The sequence below is a fragment of the Microtus oregoni genome, unplaced genomic scaffold, assembly GCF_018167655.1.
Source record: "Microtus oregoni isolate MIOR12 unplaced genomic scaffold, Mior012 000022F_ref0000154, whole genome shotgun sequence".
Lineage (NCBI taxonomy): Eukaryota > Metazoa > Chordata > Mammalia > Rodentia > Cricetidae > Microtus > Microtus oregoni.
Genome location: NW_024543081.1, coordinates 2,543,278 through 2,568,564, shown reverse-complemented (window position 1 = coordinate 2,568,564; position 25,287 = coordinate 2,543,278). Strand labels below are relative to the sequence as shown.

General features: G+C 38.5%; 1 protein-coding gene across 1 annotated transcript in view; it reads left to right on the top strand.

Moving 5' to 3' along the window:
- The window catches only part of CUNH12orf40 (chromosome unknown C12orf40 homolog), a 52,316-nt gene extending 38,532 nt beyond the window's left edge, over positions 1–13,784 (top strand). The window contains exons 6-7 of the mRNA XM_041672521.1: positions 9,094–9,176; positions 13,311–13,784. Coding sequence (XP_041528455.1) covers positions 9,094–9,176; positions 13,311–13,784 — 557 coding nt within the window. The remainder of the gene's footprint in view (positions 1–9,093; positions 9,177–13,310) is intronic.
- The last annotated feature ends 11,503 nt before the right edge of the window (positions 13,785–25,287 follow it).

Here is a 25,287-nt window from a genome sequence, read left to right as displayed (position 1 = left end):
CTCTTAATGGATTTTTCCTGTGACTAATATGAAATATCCTTCTTTGTCTCTTTTGATTGAATTTAGTTTGAAGTCTATTTTGTTAGATATTAGGATAGCTACACCACCTTGTTTCTTAGGTCCATTGGATTGGAAAAATTGTTTCCCAGCCCTTTACTCTGAGGCAATGTCTGTCTTTGAGGTTGAGGTGTACTTTTTGTATGCAACAGAAAGATGGATTCTGTTTTCATATCCAATCTGTTAACCTGTGTCTTTTTATAGGTAAGTTGAGTTTGTTTATATTAAGGGATATTGATGACCAGTGATTGCTAGCTCCTGTTATTTTAGTTTTCATTGCTGATGATGTTAATTTGCGTGTTTTTCATTTCTTTGGAATTTGGTGCTGTTAGATTATCTATTGTCTGTGTTTTCATGGATGTAGCTAACTTCCTTGGGTTGGAGTTTTCATTCTAGTACTTCATGTAGAGATGAGTTTATGGCTAGTTGTTGGTTAAATCTGATTCTGTCGTGGAATATCTTGTTTTGTCTTGTCTACAGTGATTGAAAGTTTTGATGGGTATAGTAGTCTGGGCTGTCATCTGTGGTCTCTTAATATGTCCATAATGCTTTACCAGGATCTCCTGGCTTTCATTGTTTCCATTGAGAAGTCTGGTGTCATTCTGATAGGTCTGCCTTTACGTGTTAGTTGGCCTTTTTCCTTTGCAGCTCTTAATTTTCATTCTTTATTCTGTATGTTTAGTGTTTTGATATTTTTGTGGTGAGGGGACATTTTTTGATTCGGTCTATTTAGTGTTCTGTAAGCTTCTTGTGTCTTCATAGGCATATCTTTCTTTAGGTTGAGAACGTTTTCTTCTATGCTTATGTTGAATATATTTTTTGTGCTTTTGAATTAGACTTCTTCTTCTATCCTTATTATTCTTTGGTTTGGTCTTTTCATGGTGTCCCATATTTCCTGGATATTTTGTGTTAAGCTTTTGTTAGATTTAATGTTTTCTTTGACCAATGAGTCTATTTCCTCTTATTCTATCTCCAGTGCTTGAGATTCTCTCTTCTATCTCTTGTATTCTGCTGCTTATGCTTGCATTTGTGGTTCTTGATCTTCCCCCATATTTTCTATTTCCAGAATTCCCTTAATTTGTGTTTTCTTTATTGTCTCTATTTTGGTTTTCAAGTCTTGAATTGTTTCTTTCATCTGTTTGATTTCTTTTTCTTGGCTTTCTTTAAGAGATTTGTTTATTTCTTCCGATTTTTGTTTGTCTTTTCCTCCATTTCTATGAGGAAATTTTTCATTTCCTCTTTAAGGGCCCCAAGCATTCTCCTAAAGTTATTTTTAGGTCATTTTCTTCTGCTTAATCTATATTTTGTTGTTCAAGTCTTGCTGTTGTTGGGGACTTTTGTTCTTGGTGGTTTTCAGTATACATTGAGTGGAACATGCTTGAGATTTTACTGGTTTTGCATTAGGAATACTGCATGTTACTTCTGCTCATGTCTAGAAATTAAATTCTTCATAATATCTATATAAAGTCTACATCAAATTCAAGACATACTTAGAAATGTAAGGTGGCTTCACATTCAAGAGGAAAGGGAGGCAGCAGGCAGTGTCTACTTTATTTATCTATATCTCTGTGTCCCAGCAAAAGACATAGAAAGCACTTCTTTCAGTCCATGTTGACGGTCACTTAGTCTGTCATATAGGAAGCTAGAAAGGCAGCCTTTCTTTCAGTTCATGCAGACTCTCATATAGTCTGTCATATGGTCTGTCAGCTGTAAAATGCACCTCAGACACTCAGAAGTGGCTTGATTGCTTTGCTTTTTGTTTTTTGGGTTGAATCCCAATAACTGTCTCTGGGGTTTTATTATTGATTCTACATCCCACCAAAAAAAAAAAACCCAAAAAACGTATAACATACTACATTCCCAAGGACTTTAATATCTTGAATTTATTTAACAACAAGCACCATAACAGTATGACGTTTTGCCTTTTGATAGTAATGCATTTCTTAGCAATTGCCTACTCTGCTCTCCATGTTTCTAAATTTAGTTTAATAGTTTAAATTTGAATTGGAGTTTAAATTTAGTTGAAAATTCTATAAGATGAAATGGTGGTATTGGTTGGATATGTGAAGAGTGCTATGAATACTTTGGATGCTTATAATCTTGATTCTTTCCTCTAGATCCCAATGGAAAGAAGAGGAGTGTGTCCTGTAAAAGGGAGGCCGATGTCTGCTGAGAGAGTCTGTGCGTGTAACTGTAGGATATCTTTGTTTTAGAAAAGAAAGAAATAGACATCAAATTTAATGGTTTTAAAGATTTTACCAGCAAACAAATATTTAATAGATGTTTTAGAACAGACCCCAGTACAATTGATTCCTTAAAATTTCTCTTTCCTTTTATAAAATAGTCATGATGAACACATAGAATATAAATTTACAATTTCACAGATAGTTTTATACTCAACTGTAGTTTGAGACAATACAAACAGTATTTTAAAAAACATCCCCTATTGCATTTCCTACCATGCTCCCTAGAGGTCACTATTGTCCTGTTTTCTTTTATTTGTTTATTTTTATTTATTTATTTTTTTGTTTTGTTTTTGTTTTTGGCACAGTTTTCCTTTTTCACCACGTGTTTGGAATTTGTGGCTTTTACAGATTAGTTTCTTCGGCTACCCAACATTCTTTGCATCAACACGCTCTAATTGACTCATGCATCTTCTGGCAACAGATACTTGCTTACATTGTCCCCGATATTTTGTCCTTGGCTATTTTGTCCACTCTTGACATTTCTGGAACACACATGAAAGTTCTTGGGTATATTTCTGGGAATAGAACCAACCACTTTCACATGATGCATTACCTTTCTAAGGTGATTCACGCTTGTTTCCTAGATCTTACATGTCCACTTTAGCCTGCTATAGGCAGCAGGAAAAGTCATATAGTCACCTGTGCTATATCAATCTTTCATCATTATTTAAACCTAATAACTCTTGGTAGTTTTAATATTTTACTTCTCTGCTTACTAATTAGATTACTTGGTCAGTCATGTTCCATGTTTTGCTCGTGTTACCTTTTGTTTTGCTTTTGGATACAAGATCTCACTGAAGTCCACCGTCACTCTGCCTCTGCCTCTTGACATCTGGAAAACAATTGCTCATGAGCATGCTATGCTGCCTATTGCTGCGTTTAAGATCCTTGCTTCTCATGAAGGAGCGTGTCTTTTCCTGGCTATATTTGCTATGCTCTATGTGTCTTTTATAAATCTTGCATACTAATTGTTTATAAGCTTGTGTATGCTAGTGTTTCATATCTGAGTAACTTTCTGTTCATAAAAGTTTTATAACTACTAGGCATGTCATAGGTTTTTGGTTCTAGAACAGCTCTTCCTGTTATCTGGTCTGCTAGGATACTTAGAAACCTTTGTGAACTTTTACAATTTTTATTAATTTATTACTTTAAATTATCATGAAAATGGAGCCAGGTGTGGTGGTGTGCACTTTTCATCCCAGCACTCGGGAGGCAGAGGGGGTAGATCTCTTTGGCTTGAGTTCAGCTTGGTCTGCACACATAGTGAGTTCAGAATAGCCAGAGCTATAAAGTGCGACCCTGTCTCAAAAAAACAAAAAACAAAACAACAACAACAAAACCAAACCAACAAAAAACTCTTAAATTACCATAAAAATTAATGGGTTTTCTTATCAGACACTTTATAATATCTTAATTTTCCCCTTTTATTGTGGTTTCCCCTTCCTCTATTCATGCCAGTTTCTTCCCACATCTCCTTCCAACTAGATCCATTATTTCTTTCTATCTCTCATTAGAAAACAAACAGGCTTCTAAGGGTTAATATTATAATATAATGAAATAAAATAGCATAACAAAAACTAACACATTGGAATATGCCAGAACAAACAAGCAGAAGGAAGAGAGCTCAAGTGAAGGCACAGAGACAGAGACCACTTGTTAGCACCCAGGACTCCACAGAAACACTGGATTGGAAGACATAGGATCTATGCAAAAGACCCATAGGGTAGGATGATTGAAGAAAATAATATTTAAAAATAAAAGAAAAAAATTATAATAAATTTTTAATAAAAAGGAAAGTCCCTGACATGACATAATGAGACAAGGAACCTCCAATAGTGCCGGTGAGTTCATTTTCTGGACATGCAGCCTGCCCTGAAGAGTAGTTTCCCCAGTGAGACTCCCCAGCCAAAATACTAAATTTTCATTTCCAAGTGGTTATCAGTTGGAGATTGCTTCTGGGTAGGGATGGAGGCTGTGTGCACTTCCCCTTTCAGCTCTAGGACCCCATCTGGGGTAGACCCATGCAGGCCTTGTGCATGCTGCCTCAGTCTCTGAGTTCATGTGCATTGAGCATGTTGATTTAGAAGGCCTTGTTTTCTTGGTGTCCTCTGTCCCCTATGACTCTTCTACTCCTGCCTCTCCTTCCATTGGGTTCCCTGAATCCTGAACGAAGAAATTTACTGGGTTGTACATGATGAATTTCTTTCTGGCTTACTTTCTTTTATTTTTATGGATGGGATTGTGTTGCAGGAGGTCCTCCCACTCCTCCAGCCTATAGCTGCTGAGATACCAGCCCATTGGGGCGTGGTCTCTCTCCCTTTAAAAAAGCGGCCACTTCCCTCTCCTCTCTCTCTTCACTTCCTGCTCCGCGGGCGAACTCCCTTCCTGGTTGCATAGAGGGCTGTTGTCTGGGGCAGTGATCTGTAAGTTTTTTCCCCTTTAAATAAATACCACCCTATTAATCATAATTCCAAACTGGTGTGGCATTGTTTGTGACTTCCGCCTTCATTTTGGCACCCAACGTGCTAATGAACTCCACGTAAAACCTGAGAGGGCTTAAAAAGGAGAGAGAGACAATATAAGACAGCTTTTTGCTGTTTGTGGGTTGCGTGCCGCAAAGAAATTGTCCTGACTCAGCAGCCGGAAAAAACTGGCTGTTTTAAAATGCCGGCTTTCTGGGCTGTGCCGCCATTGCGATCTCTGTCTGGCTCCTGTGGGAGACAGAGCTTTTAAATGGAGCATTTGGAGTAAAGCTCTACGGCTTGCTTGATGGCAATGTGGACTGCTGTGTGCCTGGAACTGTGTGTGGCTCAGGGGCACCAAATGGCTCTGAGGCAGGAGCAGCTTGGCTCAGCTCTGCCATGCTAAACTGTGCTGGTCTCAGGCAGGAACTACCGTAATTACCATAAAAACAGCACAGTTAAGGTTTAGACTTGGCAGTAAACAGGCAGTACCGTATTACCCGTACATGGTGCAACTTCAGTTTTTAAGAACTGCTTAACATTTTAAGAAATGCTCCTGGATAGTAAAAAAATTACAGATTCAGAATAAAACAGATTCAGACAGACCACTAAATGGATCACAGTGTTGGATAATTGTACGTAGGCTTGAGAGAGAAAAAAAAAATAGAGACAATAAAGTTAATGCTTTAAAAAAAAAAGGTAAAGTCTTTAAAGAGACAGAGTACAGATAGTTAAGAGATTAAAAGAAATAAAGAAAAATAAGCCACGTAAAAATGGAAAATTCACAGAGAGTCTGGATTATGTACATTGTGGTTTCTTTAAGCTTTTTGACTGTGAAGGAGCTAAGTACAGAGAGACATTTCATTACATGGGCTGCCAAGCTAAACCAGAATGGATATAAGGGTATTACGATTTCAAAATTTGGGTCTAAGGATATGATGCTTTGGAAAGGGTCTTGGGCGCCACTCTGTTGAAATAGGAGCAGCGGGGCTGCGTCCCCGGCACCCCCGCCGCCTGCATGGCTAGCTTTAGCTTATGCCCCGAAATAATTACACAAATTACACGGAAATTGTATTCTTTTAAACACCGCTTGGCCCATTATATCTAGCGTTTTCTAGGTTAACTCTCGCACCTGGACTAGCCCATTTCTAATAATGTATGTAGCCCACGAGCTGGCTTACCAGGAATGATCTTAACCTGCATGTGTCTGGAGTGGGAAAACCATGGCGACTCCCTGACTCAGCTTCTTTCTCCCAGCATTCCATTCTGTTTACTCCGCCTACCTAAGGGTTGGCCTATCAAATGGGCCTAGCAGTTTCTTTATTGCTTAATCAATGAAATCAACAGATTGATATATGACACTCCCACATCACTTCCCCTTTTTCTGTTTAAACAAAAAAAAGGAAGGCTTTAACTTTAACATAGTAAAATTACATATAGCAAAACAGTTATCAAGCAAAAATTAGTTACAATATTTATATCTATTTTATCTTTTATCATAACTAAGGAAAACTATAACTATCTATTCATTCTTCAACTCCATCAAAGACTCCAGAAGGATATAATACTACCTAACAAGAAATAAGAAAACTCTAGAAATGACAGAAACATCTCGCTGCCTGGACAGTCACCCAAAGTTCTTTTGTACCGTTGGGGCATCCATCTTCAGCCTTCAGGCCCAAAGTATCCAGCAGACATTTCCATGAAGCAGGAAATTCCAAAGACAGTTCAGTCACTATCTGCTGTGTCCTGCAGAATGTCTCGCAGACTCTTTCATGAGTCATGAACCCCGAAAGACCATCTCACCTTTAGGCAAGTTCAGCAGTCCTCTCTCTGTGGGTTCTCTGTGTCCATTTTATGCAACAGTCCAGGCTAGAGCAGTTTCTTGCCCAAATGGCTATCCAACTCCATAAGGATCCTCTTCGATGCCCATCTTCCTCTCGAAGTAGATTGGTGCCGCCAGGAGCAGACATGTCTCATTGTCATGAAAAGTCCTAAGTTATTAAAATATTTTAAATGCCATATTCTGTAGCCTTTAAGAGATATGAAGAATGCCTATCTGAAATATATCTCTATATATCTAGAAAATCTAAGTAACATGACTACAAACTTGACTATTATTTATGATTATCCATCAACAACCTATATTTCCTAATTATACATTACATTTTAAAAATGAACTACACAATCACACCTTATTCAAGATCAAAAATACATATACATATAACAAAATTGACCTTAAAATCCATACCAATGCAAATTATTCATACCTATATCAGGATTGTTTTTCTTATTCTATTTACTTTAAATATTTTTAGCATAACTGTCCTGGTTTTCATGAGTTATCTTTGTGCTTATCTTAAAAGGCTATTTCTCTACCAGTTTTAAGAAATCTTTCTAAGTATAGTAATTCTGATTGACAGTTAATTACTTTCCGAGCTGCCAAAAAATGTGATAGTGGTCTGCTGTTTCTGCCTTTCTGTATACATTGATATTTTCTCTTACAGCTTTTAATGTTGTTTCTTTGTATTTTCAACATCTTAACTGTGATGTGTATTTGAGGCTTTAAATTCTATCCTTCACACTTTTGGATATCCACTTCTTTCTCTGGGTTTAGTAATTTGTTCTGCTATCATTTTTTTTAATTTAGTTTTTACCTTAGTTATTTCTTCTCCCTCGTGGATTCTTGGATTTTACCTCTTGTACATGTACCAGAGTTCTTGAACATGTTGGTCACGTTCACTCGCTTTTTCTTTATATGTATTATAGTGTATTTTGTCTTAACTTGTCCTCTATCTTTGAAATTTTCTTTGTGTGGTTTTATCTGTTGATTATTCCCCTCTGATCTATTTGATTTTTTGGTTCTCTTATTTCCAAATTTTCTGTTAGGTTCTCTTTTTTTCTGGTTATTTCCATTTCCTGGCTAAATTTTACCTCTATAATTTTGCTTCAAAATTAATGATTGTTTCATTTTCTTTGGCAAGTCTAAGTTTGTTTGCTTACTTTGTTTATTTAGTCTGAGTCCTGGCGAGTTGTCTTCAGTTCCTTCCTGCTGTTTAGGGGGAAGTGGACTGCAGTAAAGATGCAGGGATCCAACAGCAGTCCAGTGTCAGCTTGAGCTAGAAACTATGTACTGCTCTTTGTTCCTGAAATTCAGAGACAGGTGCACTAGAGTAGTCCTGAGGGAAAATTGAGTTTAGAGGTAGGTTTTTTTTGGTTTTTGTTCTGAGGAAATAATGGGGAAAGAAGAAACAAGAGAATAAACAGTAAGAACAAGCAGGCAAGTGTAGGGCCCAATGTGTTGCCAAGTAGGTATAGAGAGAGAATAGACAGAGCAGTCTTTCCTGGAAGATACAAGTTGAAACACAGCAAAGGAATAATCAAAGCACAAAGAGGTAAATACTAAACAGAAGAAATTTATGAAGTGCCACGAGCTGCATGACTTTAGGGCCTGACCTAACTGGGTAACTGAGAATGAAGAAATGGCAGACTCACATTGAGAATAGCCAAGCTGGGTGCATTCTGCACTCTGTGGAGTACACGACAACAGTAACTTGGAAAGCCAGCCTTTCTTTTAGACACCTGAATCAAGGAGGAAGGTTTTCATATGCAGCTGAACAAGGAAGGAGGCAGGTCTGTTTCATTTTAGTAGGAGGTCTCTGTGGGGGAGCAGTCTGAGGCTCTGAACATCAGGGAAAAGATGCTGCTGACAATGCACTCTGTATACACCGTCAGTGCTGCACACAGGCAAGGATGGTTTGCCATCTCTGTGAGTCTGAGACACTGGAGTCCTTGACATGGCTGTGCTTATGCCAACCACTCGCATTTACTGGGGACTTCACTCATTCCTTACACGTTCACTCAGGAATTTTGTGCATTGTTCCAATGGATGTGACACAGGTACACACAGGCTGGCAGCCCTTCCACACCTTCTCAGAGCCTCAGTCAGAGTTACATTGTGTAAAGGTGCTTAAATTACCAGAGCCAAGGGAAGGCCTTCATTTTTGTCATCATGCCCTTCATATGCCATTATGGAGAGGATCCCTGGCACAGACAGGCTTGCTTCTTCCTTGCTGGTTCTGGGCTCACAGTGCCTGTGGACTTGCCAAACCTTATGAGGAAAATGCCTTAGATTACACTGCTAGGAATCAGATCAAGCCTCACTTTTTTTCAGTTTTTCTTCATCAGAAATAATTGCCCTCATCAAAAATTTAAGCAAGCTGGGCACGTCTTAAAGTGCTGTTTGTTATGTTAGTGAAATTTAGATGTTTTCCACCTTGCTAGAGTGTGAGTGGTCCCATCTTTCATGAGTGGAAGCTTTATTTCAGATCTGGAGTCTTCGCAGAGCAGCCAGTCCGCCAGCTACTCTCCACGACTGATGGGGAGTACATTCAGCTCGAGTTCGGATTTGGTAAGCCCCTCCTTTTGGAATTATTAATTTTTGCTATATTAATTTCAAAATGTTTTTTCTCTTTTTACATTGAGAAGAAATGAGCCAAGAGTGGAAATAAAAAATACATAAAAATAATTTTCAAAGTTAAAAACATTTTTTAAATATAACAATGTCAGAAAATGTAAACAAAAGTAAAACTAAGTATTTGACAGAAGGAACATTGCCAAACTTTTTTTATGAGGCTACAGTTACCCTGATACCAAAACCACACCAAGACTCAACCAAGAAAGAAAATTACAAATCAGTCTCACTCATGAACATTGATGTAAAAATCTCAATAAAATACTGGCAAACCGAATCCATAAACACATCAAAAAAATATCATCCACCATCATCAAGTCACCTTCATCCCAGAGATGCAGGGATGGTTCAACATATGAAAATCTATCAATGTAATCCACCATATAAATAAACTAAATAAAAGGAAAAAAACCATATGATTGTCTCATTTGACAAAATCCAAAACCCCTTCATGATAAAGGTCTTAGAGAAATTAGGGATACAAGGAATGTATCTAAATATAATAAAGGCAATATTCAGCAAGCCTACAGCCAACATCAAATTAAATGAAGAGAAACTCAAAGCGATTCCACTAAAATCAGGAACAAGACAAGACTGTCTACTCTTTCCATGTCTATTCAACATAGTTCTTGAAGTTCTAGCTATAAGACAACAAAAGGAGATCAAGGGGATTCAAATTGGAAAGGAAGAAGCCAAACTTTTGCTATCAACCTGCTTTCTTTTTTTTTTTTTTTTTTTTTTGATTTTTCGAGACAGGGTTTCTCCGTAACTTTTGGTTCCTGTCCTGGAACTAGCTCTTGTAGACCAGGCTGGCCTCGAACTCACAGAGATCCGCCTGCCTCTGCCTCCCGAGTGCTGGGATTAAAGGCGTGCGCCACCACCGCCCGGCCAACCTGCTTTCTTATAACCTCTGCCCAGGGGTTACCCCACCTAAAAGAGTGCTGCTCCTCATACCCCACCAGCCACAATCTATCATTTATCAAAGAAAAAACGTATAAACTCGCCTACAGGAAATCTGATGGAGGCATTCCCTTAATTAGTGAATGTTCCCTCTTTCAGATGACTGCAGCTGCGTTAAGTTGACTAATAGCAAACAAACTTTGAGCCTTTGGTTATAAGGACTCCTGATCTTGATGGAAATTATTTTATCTTTCGAAAACATTTATGTGAGACTTAGAGCACTTGCCCTCACTTCAGTTCCAACTACCATAAACAAATGAAGTAGTTTTTGTCTCTCCTTCATCATTAGGATGCTGTGTTAGCTACCTTCCCACCTATACCATAGCATAGAGAGAATGCTTTATCATTCTCTCCTCTGTCCTCCCTACATGATACTATGACAACTCTATATGGGATCTTCTGCCACTCTGTGCCCTGAAGTGGCAATGATGTGCAAACCTTAGAATGGCACTTGTGCTGCTTGATGGCTTTAGCTCTGAGCCTTTTTTAAATGTTCTATTGAACAGTTCTTGGGTAGTTAAGAGAATCTATACCCTTTTGAATTTCAAACTGAATTCTCTTTTAAGTTTTTCTGGTAATTCCCATATCATTAAGTACTTTAGTATATTTAAGTGTTAATTTCAGAAGCCTAGAAAAACAGTTAACCTCACTCTGTCTCCTCCTACTGTGGGACAATAAAATTGTAACCTGTAAAGATTTGTCACTTATATTGGTTTAATAAAATGCTGATTGGCCAGTAGCCAGGCAGGAAGTATACACAGGGGGACCAGAATAGGAGAATTCTGGGGAGGAAAGGCTTAGTCTGCAGTCATCACGCAGACTCAGAGGAAGCAAGATGAGAATGCCTCACTGATAAAGGCACCAAGCCATGTGGCTAACGTAGATAAGGATTATGGGTTAATTTAAGATGTAAAAGTTAGTTAATAAGAAGCCTGAGCTAATAAGCCAACCAGTTTATAATTAATGTAGGTCTCTGTGTGTTTCTTTGGGACTAAATGACTGTGGAACCAGGAGGGACAGAAACCTCTGTCAACATCCTCCCATAGTTATTCCTTTACCTGATCAATTGAAAATTTACCTATTTCTCACCCTCTCTCACTAGAGCCCAATTCTATGTCCTCACTAGTTTGTTTTTGAATGATTGCGGTTGTTTCTCAAACAATCTTAGTATTTTGTTTTTGCTTCAACTTAGGTAGCAAAGTTCACTGCTATCTTAAGAATACAAATGCAATCATGTTAACCACCTTCAGTGGGCTCCTGTTTTACTAACCCATCTAAACTCTTTACAGCAGCTCCTAACTGTGAAAACTGGCTTCTGACTGCATCGAATATTCTCCTGATCTACACAGACTGCTTTTCCAGTTTCTTCTCTGTTTTGGTTTTATGAGGTTCCAACTGACAATTATTGGTCCTAATTCCTGAGCTAATGTGTAACACAAATTCTAATTGGCCTTAATAATAAAAACTCCAAGTCAGCTATCAAGGGATGAAAGCTGAAGAATCAGAGAAGTAGAGCGACCAGCCACTAGAGTTTTTATGTCCACTAGTGCTTAGACTAAAGGGCAATCCTGTCCCTGTGAATCCTCAGACTGCCCTGAACTTCTGTCTCTTTCTGCTTCATTTTCCTCTTTCTGCCCAGCCATATCACTTCTATTTTCACCTCCCTAGTAATGGGATTAAAGGCATGGGATCCCAAGTGCTGGGATCACCTTTGTGTGAGCACTGTTTCTCTTTTAGACAGAGTCAATCTTGTGTAGTTCACGGTAGCCTTGAACTAACAGATCCATCTGTCTCTGTCTCCTGAGTGCTTGGATTAAAGGAATGTCCACCACAGCCTGGCCCCTATGGCTAACTAGTGGCTTAGCTCTGCACTCTGATAAGGCAAGCTTTATAAACAAAATATCACTATACAAATAGAGTCCTAATAGGACAGTCATTTCCTACACTTTTACCTTGCAGGGTACTTCCTGTTTTCTTCTTCGTTTCACACTGAGGTCTTTGACCCTTCCTTCATATATTTTGCTTCCTGGGTCTCATCTTCATTGTGTTCCAAGTGTCAGTATTTTTGTAGTGAGTTCTTCAGTGACTCCCTAGTCTAAATGAGGCCTCATAGTTACATTTACAAAGTGCTTCTTTCTTTTTCTTCGTAATGCTTTTCTCGGGTTTTTCAGGTGTGTGGTCACTTGATTAATTTCATTTTTTCCCACAGAATATGTCTAAGAAAGCAGCAGCTGTGTTCCTTCATATGAGTGCAGCTGTCACTTATGTTGACGAGATGAGATGCATAGGACCTGTTCTGTCCAGTGTAGCTTAACTGACTTCAGTGATTCCATGGGCTACTTCTGCTTTCTAGGTCCATCCACTGAAGTCTAGACCTAATTTTAGTTTTCTGTTATTCAAACAATGACTATCTACTTCCAAGCTTGAATAATCAATATGTATTCTATTTTTCTTCACCATTGGAGTGATAGAAATGCTAGCTTCACACGTTTTTGGCAAGCACTCTACTACTGAGCTACAATCCCAGCAAACAATACATTTTAACTACAATATCCATATGGTATTTTCATTAATCTTTATAAATTTTTTATAAAGTTAAGAAGTCAACAAAATTTGTTCCTTTATGTAACAGTTGCAGTATTTATTATAACCACTCAATTTCCAGTAATCTGATAGCTTCATTTTCTTTATTTTCGTGGATAAACCTAATAGCAGTTATGTGACTGAAATGCTTCTCTTAAGGAGCCAATGAGTGAACAAGGTTAACTTCTTAGCTGTCCCTGGAAACATGTTTCTTCTCTGCCCTTCAGAAGAAGCTGAAGAGTGTTGTGGGATAGCAAGGCCTGTGACTGCAGTCCCGAGAAGGAGACAGAGAGTTCTCTTCTGTGTTTGTACTGCAGTAGCAATTGCTGTCAGCCCTATTTATAAAAATATAGCTTTCTGGGAGCCGTGGGAGAGTCTTCAATTAGCCTTTGATATCATGTCTGTTTTCATTTGTAACTTAACAAATTTTCTTTGGTTTTCAAAAAATTTTTAGACTGTGAATTTAAAGACTGTTTTGAAATGACCATTTTTAAAACTTACCATAGATTTCTTTCTTTTTTTTTTTAGGTATCTGAAGATGAAGATCAAATCCAGCAGCAAATTGAAGATTCAAATAAGAAAGACACAGAAACAGCTGATAATTTTTGTCAAGAAAAGTTGGTAGATCATTTAGGTGACATAATTGTGGAAGACAATGTCAAAATTCATAATTTTCACGAGTCTCCAGTGAAAAATAATACTGATACATTTCCAGAGTTTCAGTACAATTCAGAACATACCTCACAAAACAAAATCAGTAACAACTGTGTGCTTCAGGCTAGAAGATGTGATGTAGGGGTACAGACAGAGAAAGAGCTGGCTATGGGGGAAACAGCTGATGTTGCCGTACAGTGTACCATAATCTCCCAATGTTCATGTAAAAGCAGTCCCAATGTTCCTGTAAAAGAGGTACCTTCCCTTCATAAGGCTGGCAGCTATAGTGAAGATATCAGGACAGATACCTCTGGAGGGCAGGAAACACTTAAAGATAACTCATTCTAAAATCTCAGTTTAGGATGTGGTATTTCATTTAACCTTGGAAGACAATAGGACATGTGTAGGTCTTCATTAATGTAGTAAGTGATCAGAAAATGAGGCTGAGCTTAAAGGGGAGTTTCTAAGTTCTGTTGTTTCCATGCAATTTTAATATTTCTGTTTTTAATATTTTATGTAGGCATTTCTTTAATAGCCTTATTTGTAGAAATTCATATATATACTGCCATTTTCAACATATATGTTGCCATTCTCATGTTTACTCAACCTTATTTGAATTAAAAAAAAATATATATATATATAGCTGCTTTATTTCTGTTGATAATTATTTTAAAACTTGATATAGTTAAGTCATCCAACAAACGTTCTCTTTAAGATGTTAAGATGGGTTCCCTGGGAACCTGCCAGCCATGCCAGCCATGTGACCTTCAGATCTTCACTCTCCTCTTCTCTTCCAAACCCAGTCCCTTTCTGTGCAGGAGCTCTGCGCAGACCCCTGCTGCAGTTTCCTCATCCTCCCTGCCACCATCTTCAGAAGAAAATACAGATTTCCTATGGTCCTCTTGTCCATACCCTCCTTTTGTCTCAACCTCCCCAGTCTCCAACTTCCTGAGACACTCCCTGCGGAACAATAGGCCACACAGGCCAGGGAAGCAGGTAGACAGTCTTCAGAACTCTATGCTCTTTCTTTTGCTCCAAATCCCATCCCCAGACTCATCCCCAGCTCCGTAGCAGACTATCAACTGTGGCTGCTCCTCTTTTTGCCCCCATTTCTAGGAGACAAAGCAGATCCTAATGGTGGAACCTGCTTCCCTCCTTCCAGGGACCTTCTCTACCCTGTCTCCCCAAGCCAGTCTCTATCTCTGTCAGTTTCTGTTACTAAGAACATTCCAACTGGGCATCACCCCCACAGTGGGCACACTTATCAGGATCTCAGAAGCATTCCCTCCTAGACAACCCATGGCCACCACACTTTACTAAGAACCAGGAAGGGCAAGGGCAACAGAAACTAAGGAACAAAATACCCAAGAAGACGGGATATCAGCACCTAGAATTACAATCACCCCAAACCCAGGCGCCTAGACACCAGCATAAAAACACAACCAATAACAGTTAGGACAGTATGTCTCCACCAGAGTCCAGCAACCCTACTACATTAAGCCCTGAGAAATGCAATATATTTGAAGCACAGACAAGGACTTCAAATAGTCTTTATGAACATGTCAGAAGTCTTCATAGAAGACATTATTAAAGAAATACATACATTAAAGACATTTATGAAAATACACACAAAATAAAAACAGTGGAATGAAATGAAAAAAAAACAGTTCAAGACTAGTAAGTGGACATAGAATCAATAAAGAAAACACAAAGTGAGTGAAAAATTGAAAAACTTAGGAACTCAAACACAAATCTTAGAGGTCAACCTCACCAACAGAGTATAAGAGGTGGAAGAGAAATCTCAGTCATTGAAAACAAGATTAATGTATGCCTTAGTCAAATTAAATATTAAATCTTAAAAAAATATCCAGCACAGAAATGTAAACCTCAGCAAAAGAAAATGTTAAATCTAAAAAAGCCCAGGCACAAAACATCCAGGAAATCTGGGACACTTTTTAAAGACCAAACCTATGGATATTAGGAACAGATGAAGGAAAAGAAACCAATGTCAGAGGCACAGAAAATATTTTCAACAAAATCATAGAAGAAAATTTCCTCAATGTAAAAGGAAAGGTGCCTATCAGGGTACAAGAAGCATCCAGAACACTAAATAGACTGGGCCAGAAAAGAAATTCCCCATGGCACCCAATAATCAAAACACCAAGTATACAAAACAAAAAGAATATTAAAAACCTCAAGGGCAAAAGACCAAGTAACATATAAAGGCAGACCAAACACCTGACCTCTCAATGGAGATTCTAAAAGCAAGAAGGACCTGGTAAATTGTTCTACAAACTCTAAGAGACCACAAATGTCAATTCAGACTACAATATCCACAAAAGCCTTCGATCACAATAGTTGGAGGAGAGAGAGAGATTCCATATTAAAACCAACTTTAAGCAGTATCTCTCTACAAATTCAGCCCTACAGAAAGCACTATAAGGAAAAGTTCAACCTGAAGAGGCTAATCACAGCCAAGAAAACATAAGGAATAAATAGTATCAGACCCAACAAATCAAAAGAAAGGGGAGGAGACCCATATCACCACATCAAAATAATGGAAATCAACAAACACTGCCCACAGATAATTCTCAACATCAGTGGTCTCAATTCCCCAATAAAAAGACATGGACTAACAAAATGTCTGTGAAAATAGAATCCATCCTGCTGCATCCAAGAAACACATCTTAATCAAGGGTAGATATCACCTCAGTGTTAAAAGGTTGAAAAAGATATTTCAAGCAAATGGACTTAAGCAATCAGTGTAACCATTTTAATGTTTGACAAAATAGACTTCAAATAATACAATTGAAATGGATAGGGAAGGTCACTACATACTCATCAAAGAAAAAAAATCCACTAAAAGGATATTGCTATGTTCAACATCTATGAACCAAACACAAGGGCACTCAAGTTCACAAAAGAAATACTACTTGCTGGGCGGTGGTGGCGCACGCCTTTTAATCCCAGCACTTGGGAGGCAGAGGCAGGCAGATCTCTGTGAGTTCGAGGTCAGCCTGGTCTACGAGAGCTAGTTTGGACAGGCACCAAAGCTACAGAGAAACCCTGTCTCGAAAAACCAAAAAAAAAAAAAAAAAAAAAAAGAAAAAAAAAAAGAAATACTAATACTACTATAGCTTAAGCCACTTAATGACTGTCTACATTAGTCATAAACTGATCAGCCTAGTAGATCAGACTTTTTTTAAAATTAATTTTTATATTTTAAACTAGCCCATTATTCTTGTCTATGTTAGCCACATGGCTTGGTACCTTTTTTGGCAAGGTGGTCACATCTTGCTTGCTCTGTGGCTGGGTCACAACTGTAGAATGAGCTTTCCTCTTCCCAGAATTCTCCTGTTCTCATCCTCCTGCCTGTACTTCCTGCCTGGCTGTTCGACTATAATTCCTGCTTGACTACCGGCCAATTAGCATTTTATTAAACAAGTCCAAGAAACAAATGTTTACAGGTTAAAACCATTGTCCAGCAAATGACCCTCACACCGTGATAGTGGGTGATTTCAAAATATTCCACTCTCACCCATAGACAAAACAGTCAGACAAAAACTAAACAAAGAAATACTAGAGCTAACAAATCATAAATGGATATAACAGATATTTACAGAAAATTCTACACAAATACAAAAGAATATATCTTTTTCTCAACAGCTCATGGAACTTTCTCCAAAATTGACCATACACTTGGACACTAGTCTAACAATGCTGCCTGCGAAGAAGGTCCAAGAATCCAGTAGCTGTTAAGTTCATGAGGCTTGATGTCTTAGCTGGTCTTCAGTATATGCTGGACTTTTGAATAGGAATGGATTTGCTAGTGAGAGCAAGAACAAGCAGGCAAGGAACAAAAGCTTCCTTCTTCCATGTCCTTTACATAGGCTGCCAGCAGAAGGTGTGGCCCAGATTAGAGGTGGGTCTTCTCATCTCAGAAGATCTGGATTAAAGGTGTGTCTTTCCATTTCAAAGATCCAGATAAGAAGTAGATCTTTCAACTTTAACTTAATGAAGCAAAAATCTCTTACAGGTGTGCCCAGTTGTTTTGGGGTTTTAGTTAATTCCAGGTACATTCAAATTGACAATGAAAATAGCCATCACATATTGTTAGTGGGTTATGGTTAAAATTTCTCAGTTAAAAAATGTCTTTAATTGACCGTGAAGAAGTACTTTATTTTTAAGCCAGGTTATAAGTCACCAAGCAGCTTGTACTTGGAAATCACTGCCCAACTTTACAGAAAGTGACTCTTTCAAATTTACTAAATGACGTTTCTTAAATTATTAACAATGGCTGTAAGTGATGATTTATTTGTTCAATACCCTCAAAGGTGGAATCTTGCTGAATATGTCACAGTCTAGGAGTCTTTTCTAAACTTTGTAGTTAGATGTACTTTGCATTCTCAAATGACCTTGACACAGAGTAAATTTGAAACACAAAATATGGAATAGTCAGTAAATACATTTCTAGTTCAATCATATTTTCTGTCATTAAATAAAGATATTTTATTGTACTCAGATAAAGCCTTCTTGAAGTCTTTAACTTCAAAATATCTTTTTAAAGTCCTTATAAATCATAAAAAGTCTTTTTACTTCCAAATATCATGTCACTGTGTGAGAAAAAATGCCCATAGGAATCATTTTTTGTAGAATTCTGTTTGAGGAGCATAAGCGAATCTAGTCTTGTGGATTGCGGGAATGACCATGCTACCCCAGTGCTCTTGGTGTGCACTGTAGTGCAGGCCTGTGCTGTGTCGCCTCTACCAAAAGATAAAATCATTCTCTTCCTGTGAAATCTGGGTGGAAACCTAGAGCATGTGACATTGTGACAATCCAAGTGTAGCCTTACAAGCCTCTTCCTTTTTCTTTGATTTCCACCCCAGCTGTCATGCCTAAGCCTGGGCACACAATGTGAAAGATTAGTAACCACCAACTAGCCGACAAATACCCCGTTAGGAAGCACTAGAAACTCATTCAAGTTGTTGCTCAGAGTAGTGGTGGCTTGGATGAGAATGACCTCATAGACTCTTAGTTTTGAACCCTTAGTCCCCTGTTGGTGGGACTATTTAGGAAGGACTGGGTAAGTCCTTATTGGAGGAGGTTTGAAACCAGGGTGGACTTTGAGGTTTTGCAAGTCTCATGTCATTTCAAGCTAGCTCGCTCATTGTTTGAAATGGGATAGACATGTCACCTTCCCAAAAAGTTATCAAAATAACAGGAAGATCCTACTTCATGTTCTGGCTTTGTGGGAGCAGCCAGTTTGGATGTTCACCTTCCTAGACATGGACGGAGGGGGGAGGACCTAGGACTTTCCACAGGGCAGGAAACCCTGACTGCTCTTTGGACTGGAGAGGGAGGGGGAGAAGGGTGGGGTGAGGGGGAGAAGGGTGGGAGGAGGGGGAGGGAAATGGGAGGCTGGGAGGAGGGGGAAACTTTTTTTTTCCTTTTCTCAATAAAAAGATAAATAAATAAATAAATAAATAAATAAATAAAATAACAGGAAATAGATTTCCATTTTAACTAAATATATTACACATTTTCAATATTTTTCTTTTTTGGTTCATGCTTTGATTTTGGAGGGACATTTGTATATAAATTTATAAATTTATCTGTTCAGAAAATACAATGATTTCCATTTTTAGGTCATTTTTTTCTCTTCTCTGATGACAATAATTTACACGAGAAACTCTGACTTGTTATGTACAAACTACAATTTATTCTTTTCACGTAATATGCATAATCTTTTCATGAAGATTTATAATCTTAAATGTACTTTAAATTTTCTTATATTATTTATTGGGGGTGGAGGTCAGAGGATAACTGCAGGAGAAGTTTATTTCCTCCCACCAGATGGGTTCCTGGAATGCAATTCAGGTTGTGGGGCTTGGTGGCAAGTGCCTCTTCCCCTCAGCCATCTTCCTGGCCCAGTAATTGAACTTTCAACTTTGTAGAAAACACTAACAGATCATTGCAGGTTTGCTTAAATTTTGCATTTTCTTCTATAAATGATTGTTTTTAGTATGCATTCCTTGTTTTATTAAGTTTAGTTCTGTATTATTTAATCACCCAATGGGACTGGGCCTTTATTTTTTTTTTAACTTAAAGAAGGAAGAGGTTATTGAGTTCCAGTTTATTACAGTTCCAGAGGGTTCAGAGTTCATTACCATCATTGAGCATTGGAGTAGTCGGGCAGGCATGGCGCTGTGACCATCATGGAGAAGAAGCTTAATGTCACATTCTGTCTTCAAAGGCACAAGCTGAACTATTGAACATCAGTAGGTCTTCTGTATGTGAGATAAGGCCGTAGATAAACCCACTAGAGTGACAGCCCAGGTACAGACACTCACGATGTGCTGGGTCAGAATCTCTGCAGGAAGCAGTGTCTGAGTGGGCACTCCTGTGCTGTAACTGGACAAGTATCTTACCTGGAAAACTGTGACGGAGAACCCTCCAGGGACCCGGTTATAATGAGCCCCTCCTCTGATCTCCAGAAAGTCTGAGTTTCATTGCTGCATAGCATACTAGTCCTTCATGCTTCTGGCAGGGAGTGGGGAAAGGTGATCCTTTAAATTACAACAGAGCAGCCCCTTTAACATGGCCCACTGTCAGTAGAAGCTGTTTACCAAAGCCCAGTTGCAACCAACCTCAGCCTTCAATTGTCCACATTTGAGGAGGGAAATTCACAGTCCTGTCCAATCATCTATCCAGTCCTGTGGGGCGGGGGAGGGATGAGAGGCACTTGTGAGAACAATCCAGTCACGGTTCAGTAGTACACATATGCGCACCCTAGAGGACTGAGACCTGATCATGCCCCTACCCTGTACTCCTTATACCATTTTATTAAAGGATATGCATTGGAGTTTCTTTTACCTGGTACATCACGTTTGTTAAACAAAGCAAAACAAAACCCCTCCCCAAATAAACCTTAGAAGGCACTAGGCATGTTGGCTAATAAAAAAAATTGTGTGTGTGTGTGTGTGTGTGTGTGTGTGTGTGTGCTCTAAGAGTAAAGGAGGGAGCCCACAGTTTGAGGCAGCCTTGGATATATGACAAAAAGCTGTCTCATAAAAACAAGGTTCAGAGACATGTACCAGGCCTTTTCTTTTGGGGCCGCCAACCAGCTCCTAACTTTTGAAACATGGAAAGTTATTATTAGTTTTGACTCCTTTGTGCCTTTCTGGCTAGCTCTTTTAAATGAACCCATTTCTCTTTATCTATCTTTTGACTCAGGGCTCATTACCTTTCTTGCTTCTATATATGTTACATCTACTGCTTCTCTATGTCTGGCTTGTTGGCGTCTGCCTCCCTTCTGGTCCTACACATGTCCCTCATTCTCTCCTTCTCTTATTCTTCCTGTTCTTCTTTTCCCTCTGGAGCCAGGTTTCGCCTCCTATTTATTCTCTCTGCTTGCCTGCCCCACTTATCCTTACTCTTACCTAGCTATTGGTCATTCAGCTCTTTATTAGACCAATCAGGTGCCTTAGGCAGGCAAGATGAAATAGATGCAACATATCTTTACATAATTAAACCCACATCCTTACATCATCTCCATAGAAACACATATTTGCCTAAAATAATATTCCACAACAGAGACACTTGTCTATCATGCATTCGACCTTATATTCAATATATCTTTCCGAAATATATCTTACTTAAATTACATATGTTAGTACATACATGTGATATACTAAAAGGCAAGCAATAACAACAAAACAATTTAAAGTCAGAGTCAGAGCAGGCATTAGAACCCGACTCCAATAAGTTAGAGACATTGGAATGGCAAAATTCAGAATTTAAAACATGTGTGATTAATATGCAAGAGCCATGATAGAAACAGTAGACAAACTGATAGTAGTTAGCGCATGAGCACAGATGGAAATTCTGAGAACATCTTACATGATGGCATTTAAGACTACCACCCTGGAAGTGAAGAACATCTTTGGTGGACACAATAGCAAACTGGACACAGGGCATATAAGGGTCTCTGAGCTAGAGACTTCCAAACAAGACAGAAATGAAAAGGGGACAGGAAGCAGGGAAGAATATCTGGAAGTTGTGGAACAAGTACAGAAGGTTTAAAACATCAGTAATGAGAAGCCCATAAGTAGAAGCAAGAAAAAATAAGACATTTTTGAAGGAATAATGACTTGGAATTTCCTAATGTCTCAAAGCAAGCCATCAATTCAGATAACACAGAGAACAGCAAGCAGGACAAACAAAACAGAAACAACCCTCCCCGCATTCCAGCACATTATATTCTAACTAGCACACCCACAGAAAGAGCTGAAGGAAGAGTGATCGAATTATATCGGAACAAAGACTTCTCGGAAACCATGAAAGCCTACAAAAAATGGAGGGAGGTTTAGTTGGTTAAAAAAATGACAACATAGACTTCTGCACCGTGAGATGCTGCCCTTCAAAACTGAATGAGAAATCTTTTCTCAGACAAACAGAACACATCGGGAACTCTATTGCCAGTTTCCTTGCCACCCCCACATAGCTAACAGAGAGTTGTACATAAGGAAAATTACATAGATCAGAAACCCAGAAGTACAAAAAGGAAGTCGAAGCCAGTTATGGAGCTAGTGGAATGCAGATATTTTCATTTTGCTTTTCTAGACTTCTCTTTTTGTTGTTCTAGTTTCTTTTTTTCTTATTTATTTATTAAAGATTTCTGTCTCTTCCCCGCCTCCCATATCCATCCCCCTCCCCCAATCAACTCCCCCTCTCTCATCAGCCTGAAGAGCAGACCTCACAAGTAAATTTGTTTAAAATAATGATACCTGGCTAGAGATATGGCCCATTGTTGAATAGCCCTTGTTGTTCTTACAGAGGACCCAGATTTGAGTACCAGTGCCCACAAGGCAATCCAGTCCCATCCAGGGAATGCCACAGAGGGGGTCTCGAGATGTGGTTCTGCGGTTATGGGCAGAACCTTCCCAGCCTTCCAGAGCATCTGTGTTCAGACCCAGCACTCTCATTAAGTATCTCACAAACACCCGTAACTACAGCTCCACAGGAATCCCATGCCTTCTTTTGGCCTGGGCAGGCATCACCACTCACATGTACATGCAAACACACACAAACATAGACAAGTAATTAAAAAATACAACTGTAAAATAAAAAAGCTCATTTAAAAATAAAGAGAAGTTAAAATTAAGAAAGATGTTGATGTAGTGGTGCACGCCTTTAATCCCAGCACTCAGGAAGCATAGGCAGACAGACCTCTGAGTTCAAGGCCAGCCTGGTAAAGTGAGTTTCAGGACAGCCAGGGTTATGCACAGAAACCCTGTCTTGAAAAACCAAGAAAAAAAAAGAGGAAGAAAGGAAGAAAAGAAGGAAGGAAGAAAGGGAAAGACCATGTAAACAGTAATCATTACAGACTGGCTGGGCTCATTCGAGAGACTGCCCATTACGACAGTAAATCTGCGTTCTTCTGTGGGGTGCAATTATTGGTCATTTTAGGTCTCAACTAAAATCCTCATGCTTTTACATTTGCCACCACATTGTAATTTGTATCTAGTACTCATGATTAGTTCCTAAATCTAGAATCAGTGGCCCTACTGGAGGACATAGCTGCAATGTTTTACAAGTAGTCACAGGTTTTTACTGATCTTCTTTTTATCTATCTATCTATCTATCTATCTATCTATCTTCTATCTATCTATCATCTATCTATCCAATCTATATATATATAGTTTATTTATATCTATCATCTATCTAATCTATATCTATCATCTATTTATATCTATCATCTAATATCTATCTATCTATCTATCTATCTATGCATATCTATCTATCTAATCTATATCTATCTGTTCACCTATCTATCTATGTATCTATCTATCTATCTATCTATCATCTATCTATCCAATCTACATATATATAGTTTATTTATATCTATCATCTATCTAATCTATATCTATCTATCATCTATCTAATCTCTATACATATCTATCTATCTAATCTATATCTATCTATTCACCTATCTATGTATCTATCTGTCTATCTATCTACGTATCTATCTGTCTGTCTGTCTTTCTATCATCTATCTATCTCTATTGTGAAGCTCCTTGTTAAAAAAAAAGAAGTGACAAAGGTCAGTGGCAGAAATGATACCACTATAACCTGACTTGGGTCCATATTCTGTTCTGTAACTTGTGGTTCTCAATAGAAGTATCAGCCATGGCTGAGCAATCTCCTCACTCAGAAAACAGCGTTTTTCATGCAGGGCTTTTGTGAGTATAGATACCATGGATGCCAAGTATCTGGTGCATAAGTATGCTGTTATAGAACGGAAATGTAGAATATGCTGAGGTTCACTCCCAAAGTGACTTTTCTTATTTTAGTTGTGACACAGGGTGTGTTGCCTTTTTTAGAATGGCACAAAAACAAATGTCCTTATGGCATATTGTATGTAAATAGCTGTGGTTGAGTCTCCCACCTTTGCTCCTCCCCGACCACCCTCATCCCATTCTCCCTTGTACTCGTCCATGTCCATCACCAGGGACACTCTCATGCCACATGTATTCCGCTATCTTTTCTACTATTCTCCATTAAAGACTCTTTTCCCTAAGTCGTGAGTTCCTTTTCATTTTCCTGGCTTTTTTTCTTCATAAATACATCATTCCTGTGTATATATAGAACAATTATAAGTTAGGATCCGCATATGAGGGAGAATGCAGTATTTGTCTTTCTGGCCTTGATTACCTGACATCATACAATATTTTTCCAGTCCTATTCATTCCCTAGCAAATCTCACAACAGCATTCTTCTCTGTGGTTGAATATAAGTCCGTCATGTCTATTGCCACCCTTTCTTTGTCCATTCATCTGCCTATGGTCCTCTAGGTGATTTCATGTCATTACTTCTATGAAAAAGCAACAATAATCACACAAGAATGTGAAATGTTTCTGTGGTAAGATTTGGACTTTAGCTATACTCCCAAGAGTAATGTGACAGGCCCAGATGGTAGTCTTGATTCCAGCATTTTGAGAGGTCTTGACACTGATTTCCACAGTGTTTCATCAGCTTACACTTCCAGCAATGAATAAGGTTCCTGATTTCTCTGTATCCTCTCTAGCATTTGTTGGCATTGTTGTCTTGATGGTAGCCAATCTAACAGGGGGGAGACGGACTCTGAAAGTACTTTTAACCTGCATTTCCTCGGTGACTAAGGATGCTGAAATGGTGTTTTAAGACTGTTTACTGAGCCTGAGCCTGGGAGTCAGAGGCAGAAAGATCTCTGTGAGTTCAAGGCCAACCTGGTCTAGTTCCAGAACAGCCAAGGTTACACAGATAAACCTGGTCTTCAAAAACCCAAACTAAACCAACAACAAATACAAACAAACAAAAAACTCCAAAGAATGTTTACTGGTCATTTGTTTGTTTTTTTCCTTTGGAGAACTGTCTGCTTAGTGTTGACTCATTTATTGACTGGCATTTGGATTTGTTTGTTTTTCACAGTGCTTTATATTTTCTAGATATTAATCCCTCTTATAAAGCAGAGTTGACAAAGATTTTCTCCCAATATCTCGGCTGTCTGTTCACTCTGGAGATGGCTTTTTTCACCATGCAGAAGCTTTTGAATTTTATGTAATCAATGTCATTTGCCAATTATTGGCCTTATTTCCTGCGCTATTGGGATCCTATGCAGAAAGTTCTTGCTGATATCTGTGTACCTGTGTCCTGAAGCAATGTTCCTGTGTTTTCCTTTTACAGCTTCAGTGTTTCAGGTTTTAAAGCAGGGTCTTTGATTTCCTTTGAATTGACTTTGAATTGGGCAGTGAGAAATAAAGATTTGTTTTCATTCTTCTATAGATTGATATTCAGTTTTGCTATCACTACT